This window comes from Periophthalmus magnuspinnatus, chromosome 15 (genome assembly GCF_009829125.3).
Source record: "Periophthalmus magnuspinnatus isolate fPerMag1 chromosome 15, fPerMag1.2.pri, whole genome shotgun sequence".
Classification (NCBI taxonomy): Eukaryota; Metazoa; Chordata; class Actinopteri; order Gobiiformes; family Gobiidae; genus Periophthalmus; species Periophthalmus magnuspinnatus.
The window spans coordinates 22,744,717-22,766,936 of record NC_047140.1 but is presented as its reverse complement, the minus strand read 5'-3'; the positions used below and the strand labels follow the sequence as shown (position 1 = coordinate 22,766,936).

The following is a 22,220-nucleotide window of genomic DNA, read 5'->3' as shown; positions in this document are numbered from 1 at the left end:
TCCGGGCCGAGGGTTTTATTCTAGTTTGGAGGATTACACTGCAGTTCAACACAAGGGACAAGAATCATGTTGAAGGTTGAAGTTTGGATTGGACTGTTAATTGGTAAAAATAGCTCACAAAAGGAGAGATAGGGCTTCTCTATCACAGTGTTTTCATAAGAGGTAAAAATAAAACGCGTATATGATCAACATTATGTACAAGGTGTAGAAGGAATGTTTTTTATCTCATTTATTAAAAAGTAGGTTGCATATAAATGACACAAACATACAAAGCTATATTCTTTGCCAGTGGATCAATAGCTGTGTTATCCCTGATTGTTTGAAGTATGTAGACCTGCTATAAGTCATTTAAAAAACTTTTACCAGTACTTTTATGGCACATGTATTTTAAAACCCGTTTCACCAATGTAACAATTTAGGCTAGAAATTAAGAACAAAACCAAGACTTCATTTGGTCCCTTGCTGCAGCACACATAGACTTAACATAAAAGCAGAAAAATACTGTATCAACAACGTTCTGCGTGGAGACAATTTAGCTTACACAACTTTAGACAAAAATAAATATGTAAGGTAACAACGTATGTACAAATTAAACAATAACTAGGGTATTAACAATTCTCTCAAAGTCCTGTTAACTAAAGCTGCATTTAAAGATGATTGTATGTGTGCACATTTAAGCTTCAATACTGACCTGAAACAACTTAATAAAAGTTGCTGTAAACGTCAACACAACAAAGAGCCGCGTAGCTGTCGGCCCTGCCTATGGATCCCCGCGTTTGAACCAAAATGACTACGCGACGCTACTGAATCCTACGTGTATCACCGATTAAAAAAAACAAAATTGGAGAATGTACAGAGAAGAAGGTGCAAAGATGATTCAAACATGCACGAATCACTCCAAATACAACTTCGGGAGGGTAAATGAGAAGAGGAAAACAACTATAACATGGATAAAAGCTCTGAAAAGTCCATTTTGCATAATAAGTCTGCTTTAAAGCTACCATCTGTAATTAGCTTAGCCGCCCCACCCCAATTGTATTCTTAAATAACGCCACTAGATGCTAACTACATTACTGCAGTCTGATAGATAGCCTGAACAAATGCCACATGGGGGAAGGAAAACAGGTTTCACATCTTCCATCTACTGGTGAAAAAATAAATAAATAAACTTACAGATGGTAGCTTTAACTGTGAGTCAAATCTTGCTACCACCCTAGGAAATATGTGACTTTAATGTGATACTCCCAAGCATCCATATATAGAAGGAAAAAAATGCTAATAAGTTCTTGATGTCAGTGGTTCCCAATACCAGGCTAAAGCTTTATAGTATGCAGTTAATCGTTATACCCAGTGTGACCTTTAATTTTATACGGTCACACTCTATTAGCCTCCCTCCTCTTCACATGAATGTTTAATCGCCTTAGTCTATTATTAACCGCAGTAGCTCCTCCCACCTATCACACCGCGATCACCCTTCTTCGCTGGGGTGTCTCCATGGTGACTACATCCATCTCAGGACAGTCCGTTTGGCCCGGGTCAGAGAGGTTAACGGGGAGGAGCAGGGTTGGCTGATGGGACTTGGCGGAGGAGAGTGGGCGTCGCAGGACCACGATCTGAGCACTGTGTTCGCGGTAAAGCAGGTCAGCGAGCTCGGCCTCTGTAGAGTTCACCACCGGGAAACCATTGACCTCCACTAACCTGGAAATCAATAAGAGAGACAAAGTGCGGCACTGTAACAAACCAGTCTATAAATTACACCTGTCATTGTTTCACTGACATAGTTCACAGGTAAATTTGGGGCATTTGTTTATCTCTCCAGTAGCCAAAGCATTTGTGTAAGAATATTATTGCAACACTGAAAAAATATAATAAAAATAAAACTTCTAAATTCTGTCATTGCATCTGAAATTTTGTGCATTTTTGTCTTTCCATCTGACTAAATTTGTGCATTATTTTCCCCTAAAGTTTCCAGGGGTGTCAAACTCAATTTCATAGAGGGCCACATCAGCAAAATGATTGTACTGAAATTTGCATAGATGTAAAAAAATATGACTGTAACTTCGTATCTCCTGATAAACTGACATTTTAAGACTGACATTCATTTTAATTTACCTTGTCGCGGGCCACATAAAATGATGTAGCGGGCCGCATTTGGCCCCTGGGCCTTGAGTTTGACACATGTACCCTAAACTATAACCCCCTATAACCTATTTTAGAGATTAAGTACGGTATCTGTCTCTGTCAAGATAAAATTTTGATCAAATTAAAGACACTGTATGTGACATTTTATTAATGTCAGTTGTGTTTATTCCACTGAAAAACATGTGTCTCGGAGTGAGCTTGCATCTCCACAAACCTGACTCTTATTTGACCTGCAAGAGTAATGGAGTCCAACTGCTTATTTTCATGGAAATATTGGTTATGGTTAGGGTTAGAGTAAGAATTTGGGTTAGGCTACAAAACTATATCCCTATGGAGAATGTTCCGAAGTATAGTTTTAACTTTTATGAAATTATACAGGTAATGAGTTAGCTCCTAAAACGTGCCTACTGTATATTTAAAACACGCAGCTACATTATAGGTCAAATGTAAAGATAATGGTTGATATTCTTTGCATTAAACATAATTATTGTACAGTATTTCAGTGACTTGGAGAGTAGAATTGTCAATTGCTTAGTACCCACTGGGCATACATTTAAGAATAATTTTGATACACGTAAAACTAAAACAAGGAGTGTCAATTCAAACTTCAAACACACATGTTCCCACAAAAGACAACTACAACTATTTGGCTCTTACAAAACAGTAAAACTTGCCAAATGAAACACAAAACAAAACAGAATGAATGACACCTTTGTTTTATTTTGTTGGCCCAGTTACAATAGATCATAAATAATCTTTGTAATATGATTGGATTAACCTCAAATCATTCAATGTTAAAAAACTGGTTTGTTTCCATGACAATTAGTAACATACACCATGACACAGTTGCATATATTATCAGGTACTGTTAAAACACGACTTTCTCAAAGGCTTCACTAGCCCCTCCCTTATCCCAGAATAGTATCATACTTTTCTGGCAGTGTCTCATTGTCAGTGCCATGTGCATCCACAGGTCTGGAAGTGTTGTGTATCTTAGTATGATCCTCTCATAATGCCATAATTGCCTGATTATCCAAAAACGTTTATCCCTCTTTTTGTCCTCATCCTCTGTTGTGTTTTTGTGTTTAATGATCGGGCTGTAATGGTTTCTATAGTGACTGTTTGAAGTGTTGACAAAGAGGGACTGGTACAGAGACCTGGAGGCATGTGTTACTGTATATTGTGTTAATTCACGCTGCTATGGGGTTAGAAGTGAAAGCATAGTGGATGTTTTTGGTTAAAATAAACACAATTTGTACTACGGAATGGCTTTTGTACTTTAAGTGTTAGCAGTAGATGTGACAAATCGCGCAGTTCATTAATATTGATCATAACTCACCTGTCGTCCACACAGAGGTGAGTGTTGCCGACTTGCACCACCACCAGGCCGCTGCCGTCTCTGTAGCGATACATGAAGTTGTAGTGTCCCCCCGGCTCCCTGGTCTCGTGCACCACCAGTAACATGGCGGGACACTGTGGGGACACCAGCTGACTCAGGCTGCGGATCGGCTTTTTGGGCTTCTTTTCCTGAAACGCATTCAAGGTTAACGAGCACTTTTTTGTCCCCATATGTAAATGTGTCCTCTGCAGTACAAATCAATGCCACTGGGACAATCTGCCAGGAACAGTGGGTCATGGCAGCACCCAGAGACCCACCTCCAAATCTTGAACCTGACTTGGACATAGAAAATCATCTTTTTTGGCAACACACAACATCTTTTAGCAGAGGTAGTAGTAGCACCTGAATTATCAATATCCACCTACACTGAATAAAAACAGAAAAACATATTTCTTTGTGATAGATATGCCTGAGAATACAGTAATTCTCTCAGTACAAAGGGATTTTGTGTACAACTATGTGGAAGTACTTATGAGATTAGGTTTAGGATGCCAGAAGACAACATGTAATGATTAGCTTGTGTAGAGAGATCACACCGCAAGTAGCTCGCGGGGATCAGAAATAACTTGTGAGTCTAACCACCAAATTCCTTCACTCCCTTATCCTGGCTCTTGGCACCCTCGCCCCTCCCTCCTGCCCCAGAATGCCGTGTGAATGCCTCGCAGCTATACATGCCGCCTTGTAGGGTTCAAAGGTCACAGCTAAGACTTCTCTCTCTCCTCAGACAAGTGGTCCAGACAGGATATAACCACGGAAACGCAGCCCAAGCCCTCCGAGACACACAGACTAAAGAGCATCGCTTCTTCTCTTTTCTCTTCTGGCTTAATATTGGACACACGCCAAGAGCCTGAGGAATTTATTTTTCATATTGGTCTTGTTCATTCCCGAGATCGGATCAGATATGGGTCTACCTGAGCTACACAAACAGGGATTTCACTTGGTTATAAAACTAGAATTATCTAATTATTTCATAAACGTCCAATATTATATTCTCGGTCATTTACTTTGTTTTTGTCAATTTTGGGGCTTGTCCATTTGGGGCTTGTCCATGTTATTTTTTTCTCACTTGTTTATTTGGTGAGTTAAAGTTATTAAATATATATGTTATCACCAAAGCTTTTGAGCACTGTTATCTGGCACATTTAAGAAAAAACATCACTTTTTGTCACAACGGGCAAATTTCAATGTTGCAACGCAGGCAGAAGAATAAAAATATGCAAGCAAAATCAAGTTAAAAATTAATATTTGATGACAATAGACTTTAAAGCCCCACTGTGTAACGTTTTTGCATGCAGGTGATGTGCTGAGTCCAGAAAATTACACTGTGTTGCTTTAATCTCATAGTTTAATGAGAATATTAAAGGTTCTAAATTAAACAAAATTGACTCCTATGAGGTTTAAGTCATTTTAAAATGTCGTTCCCTCCTCAAAAACACACCTGGAGTTCTGTTTTGTTTCATTCACACATGTTTGAGTAACCTTTTATTGTTAGTCTGTCTACATCTTCGAAGCTCAAAATACTCCGTTGCACTTTGTGATGTCATGAAGTAGTAGTTTTCAAATTAACATCTACCTTTTAGCTTTTGCTCAGTAGAGATTGACAATTCCAAGGCTGAAATCATCCAAATGATTCTAGTGAAGGTGTATGGAGTTTAAAAACACTTCCAGTATTACCACATGACATCACAAAGTGGAACAGAGTGTTTTCTGTTTGAGAGAAGAGCTCCACCTAAACATGCAGGGTTTGTGTGTTAAACATGTGAATGAAAGAAAACACAACTTTGGGTACTTTATAGATGAGACAACAACAATATAATACAGATCTGAAGATTGTATAACACTGGCCCTTTAAACTATATTATGAATAAGATACAAAAAGGAGTCAAAAGAGATAAAATATCATTAAAAAAACAAAAGTGTGCAAGTAAAATGATTATGTGTAATAATTCCCTATGACTGTGGTTATGTATTTGCAGTTATAACCTGTCCCTAACCTGCAGACCCTGTGTTTTTAAAGGCAGAACAAACCTTTACTCTCCACATTTCCCCTCTAAGTGTGTGTGAAGCTTTTAGGTTGTCCAGGCTAAACTGCTTATTTAAAACCACTTCCTCCATTTATTGTCCTTTACCCCTCCCTTCTCTCCCTCTCGCTTTCCCCTCTCTCTTTGTTTCTCTTTCTCCTTCCCCTGTCCTCTGCTTTATTGATGCTCCCTAGCCACTATAGATCCTGGAGATTAGGTTGACCTGATGATGAAATATTTCCTTATTGTCTGCAACGTCGAGACCAAACGCACTGCGGTCTGCTCCTTATTAGCGATCTGTCAGTTCCCAGGCCGCTCTGACCCGTGCGTTAACTCTTGATTAGGTCATATGATAAACATTAGAGCTGCTGTTTTTCCCACAAACTCAGCACCTTAAAAAGAAGAAGTTTGTGCCCGCGGCGACTGCAACACGACACGGGGCACCATTCAAAGCACTAGCGCCGTGTGTCCTTTTATGCCACCTCGTTAGCTTCTCCAAACGGGATAAAAGAGGCACATTAAAAAGTAGGGGTGTCCTTCGGGGATAGGTGCAGATAGCCTTACACATGCCGGCCCATTTCTCTATATCAGCTTTTGTGGGACACATTCCTGCCGTGGCATGGTCTCAGCGTCTCAGATGACACTGCGAAACTTCATTATTCTCACTAAAACTTGCAAAGGACTTTACCTGATGCATAGACTTGCTAACTGCTGAGCTAGATCACCATTGTTGTTGACAGTCATTGAGGAAATGGACAGAGGATTGAAGTTCATGGGTGTAAGTTTTATACAATGACTTTGCAGACAGCGAGTCATTAATATCTTTGTAAATTTAAGTGTCTGTTTTAATGATAGAAATTGCACTGATCAGTCCTAACATTATCATTATCTGTTACCTGCAGCAGTTTTTCATTTCTGCATAAAACAATAATAATGAAGGGTAGTCACTAGGGATGCACTGATACCACTTTTTCCAAACTGAATACGAGTACTTAATTTTGAGTACTTGCTGCAACCGAGTCCTGATACTAGACATTATTTTACAGGAGTTCTATAACAATGGTAAGTCTAATTCATTTCATAGGATTTTTTTAGTCTAGCCCACTGGTTCTCAACCTTGGGGTCACAACCAACTGGGTTGCCCTCAGTACAGCACAGGGAACACTGCTTGCTGCTAAAACCAACCCTGCATGCAGATAGAATCCCAGCTTATTCTCAAAACTGTTAATGCAGATAGTCTTTTTTGAGTGATAAAATGGGCTGCAGTCCAGTGCGCGCTCCCTCTTACCTCCTCTCTCTTGCCAACTGCTCACATTCACACTTTCATATGCAACCAAACAGTGCTTTGTGTAGCGCAGGCACACATCATGCCATCTATTATTTCAACGGGCCCACAACCCTCCCCACGTCCATTAAAAAGGCTGCACATTGAAATGCAGCGTTATTGTCAACTACAGTTTCAATTCAGTTTGAAAAGTTTCTGAATTTACTAAACTGGTGACAATATAGGATCAGCATCTGAGCAATTAATTAGCCAAATAGACTAATAATCTCTCTCCCTCCGTCACGCTCACCTGCATAACAGAGGAGCAGAGCAGACAAGGAGGAAGGCAGACACAGGTAACTCCCACAGAGAGATCATGCACAGAGATGACAGTCATGACTGCAGAGACGACTGCAATGTTTTATTACAATCCGGCTCATATTCACAGAGAAATAAGCCTAATGAGGAAATACATCTTCTCTCGACCCATCTTTGCACCTAAATGCAAAGATGGGTCGAGAGAGGTGACCAATTAGCCAGAAAAAAGTTTGAAAACCACTAGCTTACTTCTGCACTAGAATACTTATTTGAAGGGCTATTTTAATATTTTACTTTCTACTAAAATTACTGTAAATAGACGTCATTTGAAAATATATTTTTAAATGCACCTTTTAATATTTACTTTGCACAAGCAAAGAAATGGCAGCAATGCTTAGCTATGTTAGCCTGCTACTATATAAACACAAGCACTGTGCTTGTAACTTTAAGAGTGCTAAATATTTTTATAGTTCATTGAACAGTCACATACGATCAAAGCTGAGCTCTTTATGGTCATCTCCTGAGCCTAAGGGGACAACTGTGAGCGTCAAATTAAGATGCAGCGCAGTTATAATTGTGTCAGGTCTTGCTGTGGGCAGCATATTGACGAGTGCAAGTACAAGCACCTAGTATCATGATACCCGATACTGGTATGAGTAACGGTGCATCCCTAGTAGCCATAAAGTTACGATTGCAGGTGGCAACACATTTTCAGGTTTCAGGTTTTACGTTTTCAGATCATCCTTAACTAATAAATACCATAGTTTGAATAAGCCCTAGCACTCTGTTTTTACAGCTCTTTGTTCCCACAGTGATGTTTTCTGACATTTTAAAATATAGTGTTGAAAGTAAATTCATAACCCTTACACTCACCCTGGCCATAACCTGAACCATGACCAGTCCAGAGCAATAAACACGTGATGTTGTTGCAAATGGACAAAACATTTTCAGAGATGTTTGGCTGCTCATCCAAGCTGCTTCAATATTTACGTTTATTTCAATATTAGCATCCGTTTTGACAATAATCATAAAATAAGCATGTACCTGGCTCCTTCAGTGCTCTCTATGATTTGAGAATGAGTGAAATAGTACCTTTATTAGGCTCTCCTGTAGCGCTGCCTGGAGAACAGCCAGCTGTCTGTTCAGATGCACTATGGAAATCTCCTCCTTGAACACTTCACAGTTGAGCTTAATCTTTTCCAAAAGGCGGACCTCCAGCTGTCTGAATGTAGAGACAATGTTGTTTCAGTGTAATGGCTCTCAGACCATATGCATTACATCTGATGTTTGTATTGGAGCTAATGAGGCACAGAAGTGCAATCATTTTTATGATTTATTATGTTACTAAATCACTCAAATCTTAACCGCAAAGTCATCTGTGAAGTGCCAATTAAGCAGACATATACATATATTATATATTTTAGGGCTGGGCAACATACATTGTATTTGTTAAATAATGAGTTAAAAATTTTAACTATTTCAAATCATCTGCTTTTTAAATGTGCAGAGAACAAAACAAGCATACCTTTCCTGCACCTCCATTTTGACAAACCTGGGTCTAGCATATCAGCAAAGTACATTGGCTGTTACTCAATGAGGCTTTATATAGTAGAACTTCCAGTCAGTCTAGTTGTGGAGTATTATTGTTGGAAATACTTTTGTCAGTAATATATATCTAATATATTACATAGAAGACCTACTTCTTTTTGAGCCCATTGGTAGTGTTCATGTTGTCTCTGAGTGTCTGCAGAGTCAGCCGTTTGTCGTGCAGTCGCCCTGTAACCAGCTCTAGTCTCTGTCTGAGCTCCACAGACCCGAGCCTCTCCACATCCACAGGCCCCTCCATGGTCTTCAGCTCCGAGCAGAACACCACAAGACCCTGGTGCAGCTCCTGGACCTAACAACAATCATTTACTCACAGTTATTTAGCCATACCACTTTGTCAACGGCCGATCTCGGAAGGTAGACTAAGGACTGGACCCGTTAGTTCTTAGATGGGTCACAGCTGGGACTACAGGTGCCACAGTGGGGCAGCAGTGGTTTTCATGGACTGTTTTACTGGGCAAGACATCCACCTTGCCTTGCATAAATGTGGAGTGTGAGTGATCAGTGGTAGTCAGAGTGACTGATGGCACAAATTGACAGTCTTGGCTCAGTTAGTCTACCTCTGGGCAGCTATGGTTACAATAGTAGCTTGCCACCATTGACTGTGAAGTGAATCAATAATGTATGAAATTGCAAAGCATCTTTAAGTGTCTGAAAAAGCTATATAAAGGACTACTGCATTGTTATTTACTTACAGTATATCCAGTATATTTGTGTTTAAAAAAATATTTCATTCAACAATACCACAATGATTTCTTTACCTGCAGAATAACATTTTGTAGTGAGTCGACTTGCTGGTTTAGCTCCTTGATCCTCACGTCTTTCTCAGGTTGGTTCACTTGGAGAGGTTTGGGGACTTGATGACAGCTGTTTATGCTGCTTGTGTCTGGATGATGTCTGGGGGGGACTCTTGGTTTGTCCTGAAAAATGAAATATACATCATTTTACAGTAGCAAACAATCCCATTTCAGTTTTACACAGTACGGAACTCATAAGAGGCCATAAAAGAAATCATTATCCTCTACAACAACACGTGAATTGTAATTTTACATTCAGACATAAACATATGACCTCAGGAAGAGTAGCTGACGCAGTATAAGCAATAAACAATAAACATATAGAGTGTGTAGTGTTTCCATGGTGTATGTTATTTGGCTTGCATAGAAGTATAAAAAATGGTGTTTGTACCAGTTTACATAAATGCAGCTCCAATTGCCTGTTATCTGCTCCGGGGAGACTGCCAACCTGTCGATCTGGAGAGAGCTCCTCAGATGAACCTTTAATACAATCCACATGTCTTGTAAATAACATCTCTACGTTCTTATTCAAACTATGTAAATGACTTGTAAACTGCACCTTCTGTGTGTTTGATACTGAACAGGCTCCTGTCCTCGGTCATTCCCACCATCTTGAGACACGAGTCCACAATCTTTCCCACACTGGTTTCTTTTGGAGTTCTCAGGTGAACTATCTGCTGTGAAACTGTATCACAACATGACACAACAAGCAGAAGAAATGACATGAATTATTGTCAAGAGCTGTGGGCCTAGTGCTCAAGTTGCTCAAATGCTTAAGGCTGGGCTTTAATACAGCTGTATCGTTTGTCCTACATGCACACACTTCCTGCACCAGGGCATTCAGTTACTCACCATTTATGGCAATCTCGATGAACTGGGAGTTTCTTTGCACCGTGTAAGTTTGAGTGTTGTTCCTATGGGTGAAAAGGTCAAAATATTAAAGATTAAATAACCCATTTTTAGCTAAAAGTGAAGGGTGAATGTAATAGGAGATTTTACTTTAGCTTTAGAGATCTACGATTCCTGGTCAGGCAGCTGAGATGAGGTGATGAGGTTGATTTGCTCATTGAGGGAAAAGAGGCGGAGTGCAGGGGACCGTTGTTGGACCCTACGGGAACTGTGGGAATGAAATAAATATAAATAAATAAAACCCAATTCGAAGCCTATTACAATCCAGTTTCAGATTTTCAGCCAATTTATTTTAGTTGATGGGTTGGGGGTGGGCTATATGTTCAAACATTTAGGATTCATTAATATTAATTTATTACATTTTTACCACTATATATATCTTTATCTTGCCATAAAGGGGGAGACTACAGCAATCTGCTTCTTCTTAGAGTTCACACTTCACTCTGACTGGTTAAGCTACTTGTTATGCACTCGAAGCATAAAAGAGGCTCACCAATAGGCAGCATGGGTGGAGAAAAATGTCTAGCATAGAACTGCATTAAACAGAAAAGCCTGTATTGCAGTCAGTGTAACTTTAAAATGATCACTAAACTAGCACATCCTCAAATCACTTTATTTAAGTTGTCATATTGCCCAGCCCTGCTCCATCATCTGGTTCTTTGTAAATGTACCAAATGCGCTGTTGATCTTCTGACTGATGTTGCTTGGATTGTCGAGCTCATTAAAGATGGCCGACAGTAGATGCTCTCTGTCCTCCATCGTGGTGATCTGCAGTGACTCCAGGATGTTCATGTTGATAGAAGCCAGGTTCTCTCCACACAACTGCACCTCTGTAGTAAACACACTCATTTACCATAATACGGCAGCAAAGGTGTCAGCGTTAATTCAGCAACAGTGCTATCTCCTGTTGCTAACTTTGTATCAGATGTGGGGTGGAGATAATGGAAACAGGCCGCGTGTTTGCTTGTGTTATGAAGCCACAGGTTTACAAGAGCGGGGTTTTTACCTCTGATTAAAGGGAGGCATTTTTGGAGGCCGATACTGGTGAACCACTGGCAGACTTCCTCCGTGTTCATCTCCCGCAGAGTTTTGGCTACATTTATTTTCATGTTCTGGAAAAGAGGAGTCACAATGGCATTTGTTTATGCACCCACAGATCTGATTATGATCCGATTCCTGGACCTCTAAGATTATTTAAATGACATGCAAACCGCAAAATCTGATGAGTAATCAGAGGGTCCATTATCAGAAAGAAATCAGAATGTGTTGATGTTTACATCTTATTTTAATAGTCTTAGAGAGATGAGATCATGTGTGCATGTAATCACAGTCAATGCTACTTTACATGTATGACGTCAAGGTCATGTATCCATGTACATTTAGATTCACTTTTATTTAATCTTTATTTAAACAGGTGAGAACCAATTCTCATTTGTAAACATGACCTGTCCAAGGACTGCAAGGACTGGCTTTTTGGTTAAAGTAACATTGTACACTGTGCCTGTACACATAAATAAAAAAACAAACAAACAAACATATAAACCATATCATATTTTGTCAACTCAACTTTTTTATAATTAATTACAATGAAATGCACCGTGACAACATGTGAAATAACATTGTATGACAGTTATGGTTAGTGCTTGAGGGTTACATGGAGGACTACATGTTATTAAGTGTTGTCACATATAGTGAGTTACAATGAAGGCCACATAATGAGGTAGGTAGTAGATACATGAAAAATCTGTAAATATTAACAAAAATATTACCAACATTTTGTCATACATCAATATGTTGTTTCTTTATTCACTTTACAACTTAACTGGTTTAAAAAAAGTAATTTGATTTTTTTTTTTTTTTTTTTTTTTTAGCATAATTTAATTTTTTGTTACTAAAAGTTAATTTGAAAGTATGTTCAAAACGTCACTCAGTACCCTTTCCATGTTATTCATACAGCAGAACTACCACCCTATGGGAAAGAAAGCTTTTCATAATCAGCCCTGTCATCACAATGTCACACATGGAAAATGATTCAGGCTTTAATTAAAGAGAAGACAAAACATGGTCAAACAGGGCCACTTTGTCATTGTCTGCGTCTCTGATTCACTTTGACACATACCATGTTACTACCAATCGCATGCATAAACAAGCACTGCGTATGTTTAGCCATAAATAATCTTTCTGGAAAGGACAATAAAATGTTTGCTTATCTGAAACCATAAACATTGATTTCTGCGTAATTCCTGCCTTAGTCACGCTTGTTCTGTTTACCCTGCTCTTGGGAAGAAACTGCCACATTCCCAAAGAGATTCCCTTAAAAGGTGACTGCATTCTGATTAGCTTAGCTTGGCTCTAAATGGGGATTTCTCTTTGACAGTAAAACAACTAAGCGAATGGCCTGAATGATATCTCAGTTGACCATGACCACCTAAATAATCTATACTGTCTAATTTGAGGGCTCTGAGGGGCTTCCAACCTCACACAATGCATAAATGACTCATGTATAATAGTAGTTTGCCAGATAAAAAATAAAAGTCTGTAATGTATGGTGATATTAACTACAGGCCATGAACAATTTACTTTAAAGAAGCATTTGGGTTTGTTGTGCAGCCAACACATGGATCACTATGGATATGTGCAATCTAGCCTAGCAAATCCTGGACACAAAGATGAAAATCCTGCCACTATTTGCTTTGACAGATCAAGGGATGCTGGGAAATATAAACATATTGTATTCTGTAATTGCAGCAGCTCAGGGCAGTGTGCTGATGCCACCCTGAAGGCAAGGCTTTGATGGTTTTACTACTGTACCTTCTCACTGTAGTTTCCATTGAGGGCGCTCAGAGGCAGATAGGACGCTGCATGGAAGCACAAAGAAAAGTAATGAGAGGGTGTTTCTTCAAGGTGACATGTTATGGATTAGTTTACTTTGTATGGTAAAAATTGGCAGTTCTATTCTAGTTTATTTATACTGTACAAGAATATGTCATGATAGTTCATAAAACAGTTGGCATGCCTGTTAAGCACGCCATGTCACTCACGATTCAAAACCATGCTAATGTTTAGACTGTTAGCATTATAATAGTAGCAGCATGTCTCTGTTGTTTTACTTGTTCAGTATTTGACAGTGAAACAATCCCACCATGTTAACCTCCTCAAATACATGACTTTTACATACATGATTTGTGGAGAGGCCACCCTGCTCACTGTACGAATGTATGTTTATCAAGGTATTTCTTGCAATAAAAACACATGGAATCAAATAAAACATTGATCTTCCCGCCAATACGTTACAACATTGGTGAAAAGTTCTGTGGAGACAAGCAGGTGGCAAAGCAGGTGGCAAACCCCAACCTGAAAAGTTATGTTTACAGATTCTTTCAGACAGTACAGCTGAATCATACCTGCTTCACCCACAGTTACTCGTCGTTGCCGTGGGGACTTGAGATCACGAGGTTTCTCTATAATTTGTGCAAACATTTGGAGACTGGGGCTCTTGCACAACATATCCCCAAAGCTGCGAGAGCGAGTGATTGGCCTCTGTCAGAAAAAAAGAAAAAGAAGCACAAATCCGATTATTGTCACGATTGGACTGTAAATGTTTCACAAATCAATTTAGCCTCAGAAAGTACCTCTGTGCTCATGTGTCAGTCTAAATCTGATAAAGAAGGAATGTGCAGTACATTCACTTGAGTTTAGAGTAGATCATACATAGAGCTATATAAGTAATTTGCTTATGTAACTATAATCTTACCCGTGGTTGAGTGAAAACGTCCATCTTGAAACTTTGACCAAATTTGCAAAATTCAGGCTTTAGCATTTCAGAACAGCTCAGATCTGTTTGGATCAGGTCATCTGCACAGACAGAGAAATGCATGCCCTTAAATGTTTAAAATCAAATTAAACAGTGGTGCAAGTATGACATTATTTATGAGTAATGATCTGTGTGGTAAAGGCAAGACAAGGCAAGTTTATTTGTATTGCACAATTCACACACAAAGTATCTCAAAGTATTTTACCGACTAAGAAAGTCATTAAAATCACAATATAAGCAAATAAAAACATGCATAATCATCATAAAATTAACATTAAAAAAGAAAAGTGCAGAATAAAAACCTTTCAGTCATATGCACAGCTAAACAGAACCATTTTTGAGCCTGGATTTAAACATTGTCATTGTCTCACAGGCCTGTCTCACATCTTCAGGAAGACTGTTCCAGGTTTTAGCTGCATAAAACTAAAATTCTGATTCCCCATCGTTTGGAGAGGCCAGTGAGTAGGCCATCACAGAGGTCTAACCTAAGTATCTCTAAGTTCTTTCTTTTTGCTTCTGTGGGTCAAAGACTATGACTATTTAGTCTTGTCTGAGTTTAGTTGGAGGAAGTTGTTTTGCACCCAAATAGTGATCTGTCGGATGCAGTGACAGAGTGAATCCACTGGTCCATATTCACCTGCGACATCTGAGTGTCATCTGCAGAGTTGTGGTAGGACATTATTGCTGTGTATTACTTGACCTGATAGTTGCATATAGAGATAAACCAAGAGGAGTCCCAGGATTGACCCCTGTGGCACCCCACATGTTAGTGCCATGTGATCCGAGACACAATTTCCAATTTCAACAAAATACTTCCTGTCTTCGAAATAGGACTTTTGGGCAGTATCAGAGATACCCACCCAGTCCTCTAGTCTCTGCAAGAGGATCCCATGATCAACAGTGTCAAAAGCAGCACTCAGATCTAACAGGATCAAGACTTTTCCTGCATCAGTGTTCAGGTGGATGTCATTTGTCACCTTGATAAGAGCTGTAAATCTCATAATGAATCTGGAGCTTTGACTTGCGCCATTTCCGCTCAGTCCTCTGGCACTCCCTTTTCTGTGCCCTGACTGAGTCATCATTCCACCACAGCTCTTTCTGCTTATCTTTAGCTATTTTAACCTTAATAGGGACAATGGCGTCTAGAACATTCAAAACAATTGTCAAGTCACAGAGTTCAACAAATCATCAACATTAGAAGATGAGGCATAAAGAGCACTCTTACCATTAAATTTGTTCTTTGGTATAGTACTCAGGGTATTTAATAATAGTTTATTTGTTAATGGGTGATTCCCTCCAGAGATAAAATGATTAATTGTTGATGTTTGTTTTATTTTTTGATTATAATAGCCCCTCATATTTAATAAAATTTAATTTAGTGCCATCTAGTTGTGAAACACATCAGTAACAAATAATTGTGAATATAGTTGCTAATTAGTTGCACACTCAGCCGTCAGTGCTCTACTATAGCCACATTTTGCAGTTCTCTAATAAGATTATGAAAAATTATGTAGAAATGTAATAACAACAAAAAACTTTTTATAACCTTATTGGTATTTATTTAGTAGATACGCGGAGGACAGTCTGAGGCCCTAGATGAGCAGTTAGACCTCTTTATTCATTTAAATATTTATTTTATTGTAGGCTGTCAAGACAAGAATATACCCTTTTTTCTCTACCTCGTCCTCATGCTAAATTCTTAAGGGTGCTATATAACTAAAATTTGAACACGCTAATTCTCCATCTATGTCATGTTGATTACTCTTAAATAAATAAATGAATAAATAAATAAACAAATATGACAACCATGCTCAAAATGAAAAACAAAGATTGATTAGTTGATGTGTACTCCTGGCTGATTAAGATCCTGGCTCGAGTTCTGGAGTTTTTTTTAAATTTTTATTTTATTTTAATTTCTTTTCAGGCCCTGTTCTTTACTCACCAACACAGAACTACATTTCTTTTATGTTCTAGGCATATCTGGGGTCATAGCTGTTAAGAGGTTGAAAGCTCATACTATAACATATTCTTGTTTTGCCTTTGTGCAAGAGACGTCAACCGTCTTGCAAAATCTAACCAAACTCCCACAGTACAGGACTTCTTTTTTTATATTCGACCTTTTTGTAAGAGATGTAAAGTGTGGAATTCACTACCCAAAGAAATGAAGACCATATCTGACTTGAAAATGCTTGCTTCCAGGCTTAATTTTTTCCTAAAAACAAAACAAACGTATACCCATTTGTAAGTAGCATGTGAGTAAGTCTGAAGTAAATTAAAAACATGCATTACTATGTTTTATAGTGGATTTTGTTTTTGTTTTTTACATGTTTTATATTCTAATAATGCTCATTTTATTAAAAAGCCCATCGGAGAAAGTGCAGCAAACTTTGGCCTTTAGAAATTTGACAATGTGTCTGTCCATATTCAATAAAATTAAATAAATACATTTTCAGTATGTTTGAAAGGTGGGTTCAGAGATTTTGAAGTGACATTCAAGATCAAGACCAGATTAGGAGTGCAGTTTGTCTCCCCTGTCCTGCCCCTGTCTGCAGGTCACAGAGTGTATTCGCACTGCTTTAACTGCTGCTGCTGATACTGGACACACTACATGAGGTTGCCTAGTAACCTGTCAGATACACAAACGTCCGTCTGATCCATGACATACTTTTCTGACAACTCGAGCACTTTCCCACAGAAAGGACATTTTCCTCCACTTTCCCAATGTCACTCTTTGGTCAGCAGCAGATATCCTTATTTCTGCTATCATAACAAGCAAGACAAATGGGGCTGAGAATGTGGCATTTAGTTCAGCCATGCCACTCTCCTCGATGTGATTTTAATAGACGCTGGAATGTTTACACTTGTAACCATAACTACATTAAGTTTAATACGAACATTGATTGAAGGATCTATGAGTCTTTCACTGTCCAACAACAGTGGCGTTCTCAAAACAGTTTACCTAACAGAAATATTCAGCCTAATTTAGACACATGTTTTTCATTTGAGGGCCATGACTTTATGAAAGGCGGGTTTGACATGGATGGGAGTTAGATGGAGTCCGAATCAGATAAGACAGTGTAATTGGTTTATGTGTGTCAGCAGAGGAATCTCGTCTGGGTCCCGCCACAGACAGTGAGGGGGGAGAGGAGGGAGGGCGGAGGGGAGCAGAGCAGCACCCTCTCCATCACCTGCCCCAGGACATACTCTGGACAGGATCAAAATGTCTCGAGTGTCAAACACATCCAGGATATGTACTTTCTATGGTAATGTAAGTATAACCTCTTTAAGTGTAGTAGGTAGTAGTCTGTAGAATTAGTTTGCCAGTATGGTAAAGTAAGCAAACTCTGTACTTTAACTTGTAGTTTATTTTTAATTAGCAATATATAATAAACCTTTTTACTATACCATAATTAAGACATCCCATAATGTGTAAAGCTTATTTGTAGAACACTCTTTTTGGTCTATAGTAGCAGCACAGTATTGTTGTAGTAAAAGTAGCATGAGGTATTAGTGAAAATATTTGCCTGAAGATGGGTGGGGATGTATCAAATGTAATTCTGGGATGTGAAAGTGAAAAAAAACCATTTAACAAAAAACAAAATGAAGTAAAAGACCGCTGTTCGGTGTAGTAAATGTCTCTCTTGTGTACTAGGAAAGTACTTCAGTGGACTAAGTACTTTTTGAGGTACCAGTCCTGTCTCCTTCACTTGCCTTGGGCAATCTTTCTTCACAAGATCCAAAATGTCTTCACTGCAGCCAAACACATTCACTTACACCAGTGCCCGTAGTTTATATAGACATGACGGAGAACGCTCTATCTCTGACCTCAGACACAACACTGTGTCTTTGAAATCCTGAGAAAATCACTTCCAGCCTCCTCCTGTGAGACTGCTCTGCTGTTTATGACACAGGGACAGAGTCTGAGAATGCTAATGTCCCACCACAAACAGGGCAGACCGCTCAGAGCCATTGTCTTCCAGGAAAAGTCCAGAATTTTAAAAAAAAACAATCACATGTTTATGATGCTTTTCTGAAGTGTGAAATCATGGTCACAGTTCAGGGATGGACTTCAGTGCTCAAGGATCTGGACAAGTCAAATGATGTGTGAGTCATGAATGCAGACTATAAATCCTTTATAAGTAATGTAGTGCGGTGACATAAAAACACTAAATCAACAGTAATGATTACAGCTGAACAATGATATCTGTCTGCTAAAGCTTTTTAAACTGCTTGAGACATTTACACAACATAATTACCAAGACCATTTCAAGGACTTTATAATACTTAATTGGGGGCAAAGTACTTCCTCAATGGGTTTGTTAAAATTCTCCTGGCACAAGAAGTTTTTCTCTTTACAAAGACTCAAAAGACAGATTGCATACATGCATAAACCCAGGTTGGTATATGACAGCTTGTCCTAATAGAGACACAGGATTATCAGCAAAATAAAGGCAGAGAAGCCAAAGATTTCAGCACATTTCTGTAACAGATACAAAAGTGATGCTTATCGTTTGCACTATTATTGTCCTGCAGCCATCTGAAAGGAGAGTACAGCTCTTTGAGAGATGTCCGAGGAGGGAGGAGAGCATGCTGACTCACAGGAACCCAAAACCTGGGAACCGCCTGCCCAGCCATGCTCTGGGAATACACTCACAATGGCTAAAAAGGGCGCGTAACAAAAGGGGAACTTCTGAGAGTCCCAGCGGAGGCGCTCAAGTACTGTAGCCATGTCACATAATGACTGCAATTTCATCTGAATGGAGCTCTGAGATCAAAACCAAGAGGCAATACATGAGCTCCAACAGCTGGATCAGGAAACTACCATCAATCGCATTAACCCCCCACCTGGACTGTCTTAAATAGGACAATGGCTCATCAAAGAACAGACTCAGGAAATGACTTGCGATAAAAAGTTGACATGTGATATAAAGAGTCAAGAGAACGATGTTTTCATACTAAAGAATTCAGTACACTAGACTATGCCACTAATTTAAGTAAGCTGTGGTTCATGCTTATAAAACTATGGTAGTGTATACTGTATATCATATGTAAACATTTTGTGCTTCAAAGAAATAAAAATACTTGTTTCAATAGTTGGTTAAAGATAGCCTTCTAGAAATTGCACTTTAGCCACAAACAAGCACGTTTTAGCTAGGCCTGGTACTCACTGTATGTGGAAACAGTTGTCAATGCTTTACCTTATACCTACATAAGTGATTGTAATCATATCTGTCCAAAATCTATGAAAATTATTATGACACACCAGCCCTAGAGGCAGGTTGGATTACACATCTTGCACTCCATGTTTTAGTGCTATGGGAACCAATGACATGGGAAGAACATGCAAACCTCATGAGGGAGTTGAACCCAAGGCCTGCTGTATGCAATGTTGGGTAATCACACACAATATAAAATATGTCTGAATAGGACATTTAGTGACAGTAATAGGATACAGTAATTGCAATATGATTTTCCAACCGGATTTATGTTTTCTATAAATAACTCTCTTTGTCCTATACCAAGCACTGTACAGGGCATAACAGCTGCACACTCACTTGTTTGTGTGAACACAGGAAGCTGAGTCATTAAATATCCACTCCTCAGTAACCTGGGCTTTGGCTTCTTCTTCTCCTCTTTGGTCTCAAGCACCACCTCTTTCACTTCATCCAACTGCTGAGCTTTATCCTCTTCTACACACTCTTCAATTGTATCTGCATTCTCTCCATTCTGTGCCATTGTACCTCCCTCTTTGGGTTCAGCATCTTTTATCTCTTCTTCACAATCTTCTTTTCCGTCATTGTCCGAAATCTCAGCTACAACGTCTTCCAAAGCCACTTCAAAAAACTGCTCATCCTCCACCACGTCGGAGGGTGTTGCTGGAATTAAGTTTATCGAAGGCGCTTGTGTCTCATCATCAAACAACAACTCTTCTTCTTCATCATCATCATCTCCACGGATAAAAGTTATGGCCAATTCAGGTTGTAGCACAGTTGGGAGCGAAGATAGAGGCTGGAGTTTCTTTTTTTGCTGATACCTTAAGCACTGGGACACGGAGCTAGCAGAACGGGTCAAAGGTTCTTCTTCGAACAGGGTGAATGCACTGTTAACTATCCCCATATCTTCCACTGCAGTCTGCTCATCTTCCATCGCACCTGGTCCATCCAAGTTTAGCTTCTGGGGGCCGCCATTAATCTTGTCCTCCAAAAGACCCCGCTTCTGTTTTCCTTGCACACAGCAGCACAATCCCAACCAACTCCATGTGCGCCTTAAACATCCTCCTCCTTCTTCCTCATTCTTTCTTGCCATAGCACCTCTAACCCTACTAGCTTGTACTGGGCATTGTTTACACCCAGAACGCTTGTGCAAAATGATCAACATCTATTTCTACGGGAAAAAAATACAGGGAGTGTTTGTTGCTTAGGAGAGCATTGCCTAAACAGTGTATTCTGTTTGGTGCATCGTGGGTCAGGTGAACACTTGAAATGAAAGCTGGGTTGAATGAATGGTCTTTGATATGTTAAGCAGTGGCATTGTGTGTACAGCTCCAGTTTCAAAGGGACTATAATGCAACAACAGGACAGTATTTCAAATCTTAGGCAAAGGGAGGTAATAATTGTAGCATGAATGTATAAATAATATTAGCATGTGATATACAGTGTGTGGGAGTGCTTAGCAACTCTGCAGAAAAAGGTATAGTGAAAATCTAATCTTTCTTGTTGGAAACGTCTAGAAAAATCTGGTTTGATTCCAGGAGTTTTGATATGTTCTCCTCATGTGTGCCAATTTGGAGACACGTTGTATCAGTTTCAATATTAAAACTGATTCAGTGATTTGTGTTAAAGCAGCCTCATGCTCAAAGCTCATCTGCTATCTATTTTCCCCATTCTCCACTCCTATTGGTGAACATTTGTCATGCTAAGTGAGTGACAGGTGCATTTAACCAATCACAATTAACTGTCAAATATGTTTTAAAGCTACATAAGTGTACAGAAATCATGATCAAAATGACATTAGAACCTAGAAAATTATAACATTTATTTTTGCCTAATCACATACATTTTTATTTGAACATGCATAAAATAATAATAATAATAATAATAATAATAATAATAATAATAATAATTTACATCTAAAACACTTTTCAATCTCTTTGTGCCACTGAGTAAAAGTTATCAATTCGTTAGACTTACTAGGTTTTCCTGATTAAGATCTTTGCTCTGGAGATCTGAAGATAAATGGGGTGTGGCACACTGGTACACACTGATACTGGTAGAATGATATCACTCTGTATTTTTCATACAGATTGATATCTATCTGGTCTCCTTCTGTTGCGTCACAAGCCCAGCCAAACATGATCGTGCAATCAGATTTGTTTTTTCTCAGGGACGCATGTGAAACGAAGGAGCTCATCGGTCACCTATGATTTACAAATACAATCAAATTAATCTCACCTCAGATTAACAGAGTTTAGTGCTTCGATCACTGATTCTGCTGAATCAATGATCGAAGCAGTCTCCTGTATATCAGTTTTGTATTTTGCCCAGATACAGCACATGTGAGTATATGGGCGGATGGATTCCTGTCTTACACACACAGCCCCTATGGCGTCAAGTGACATTTCCCTCCGCAGGCCCTCTCCTGTCCACGATAAGTCATACAGCTTCATCTTAAAACCATTATTATGCCACACCACCCACACCGAGGCTTGTCTGAAAAGATGATATCTGAGTTTGCTTCTCACGGCCCAAAAGTGACAGTGATGGGAACAATTACAGTAATGCCTCATTGCCAGGGGTGAAAAGAAGATCCTCAAAGCTTCTAGCTGCATTTGAAACATTTGGATCACAACATGCAATGAAAACTTTTACTGTATAATAGAAAACTCAGAATATTCAATTTAGGAAGAGGTCAGTAAGGTGTCACTAACAAAGCCAAAGGTCTCCCATCTAAA

At 39.1% G+C, this 22,220-nt stretch overlaps 1 protein-coding gene across 1 annotated transcript; it reads right to left on the bottom strand.

Moving 5' to 3' along the window:
* Positions 1-1,457: 1,457 nt before the first annotated feature.
* On the bottom strand, positions 1,458-20,575 carry LOC117382201 (uncharacterized). The gene is made up of 16 exons (XM_033979295.2): positions 19,825-20,575; positions 18,869-18,988; positions 14,210-14,310; positions 13,860-13,995; positions 13,267-13,313; positions 11,462-11,567; positions 11,127-11,285; positions 10,546-10,663; positions 10,399-10,460; positions 10,106-10,231; positions 9,938-10,026; positions 9,511-9,669; positions 8,845-9,041; positions 8,237-8,366; positions 3,482-3,669; positions 1,458-1,698 (listed from the first exon to the last, which is right to left on the bottom strand). Exons 1-16 carry the CDS (start codon positions 20,573-20,575, stop codon positions 1,458-1,460), a joined length of 2,730 nt encoding a protein of 909 aa, XP_033835186.2.
* Positions 20,576-22,220: the final 1,645 nt, after the last annotated feature.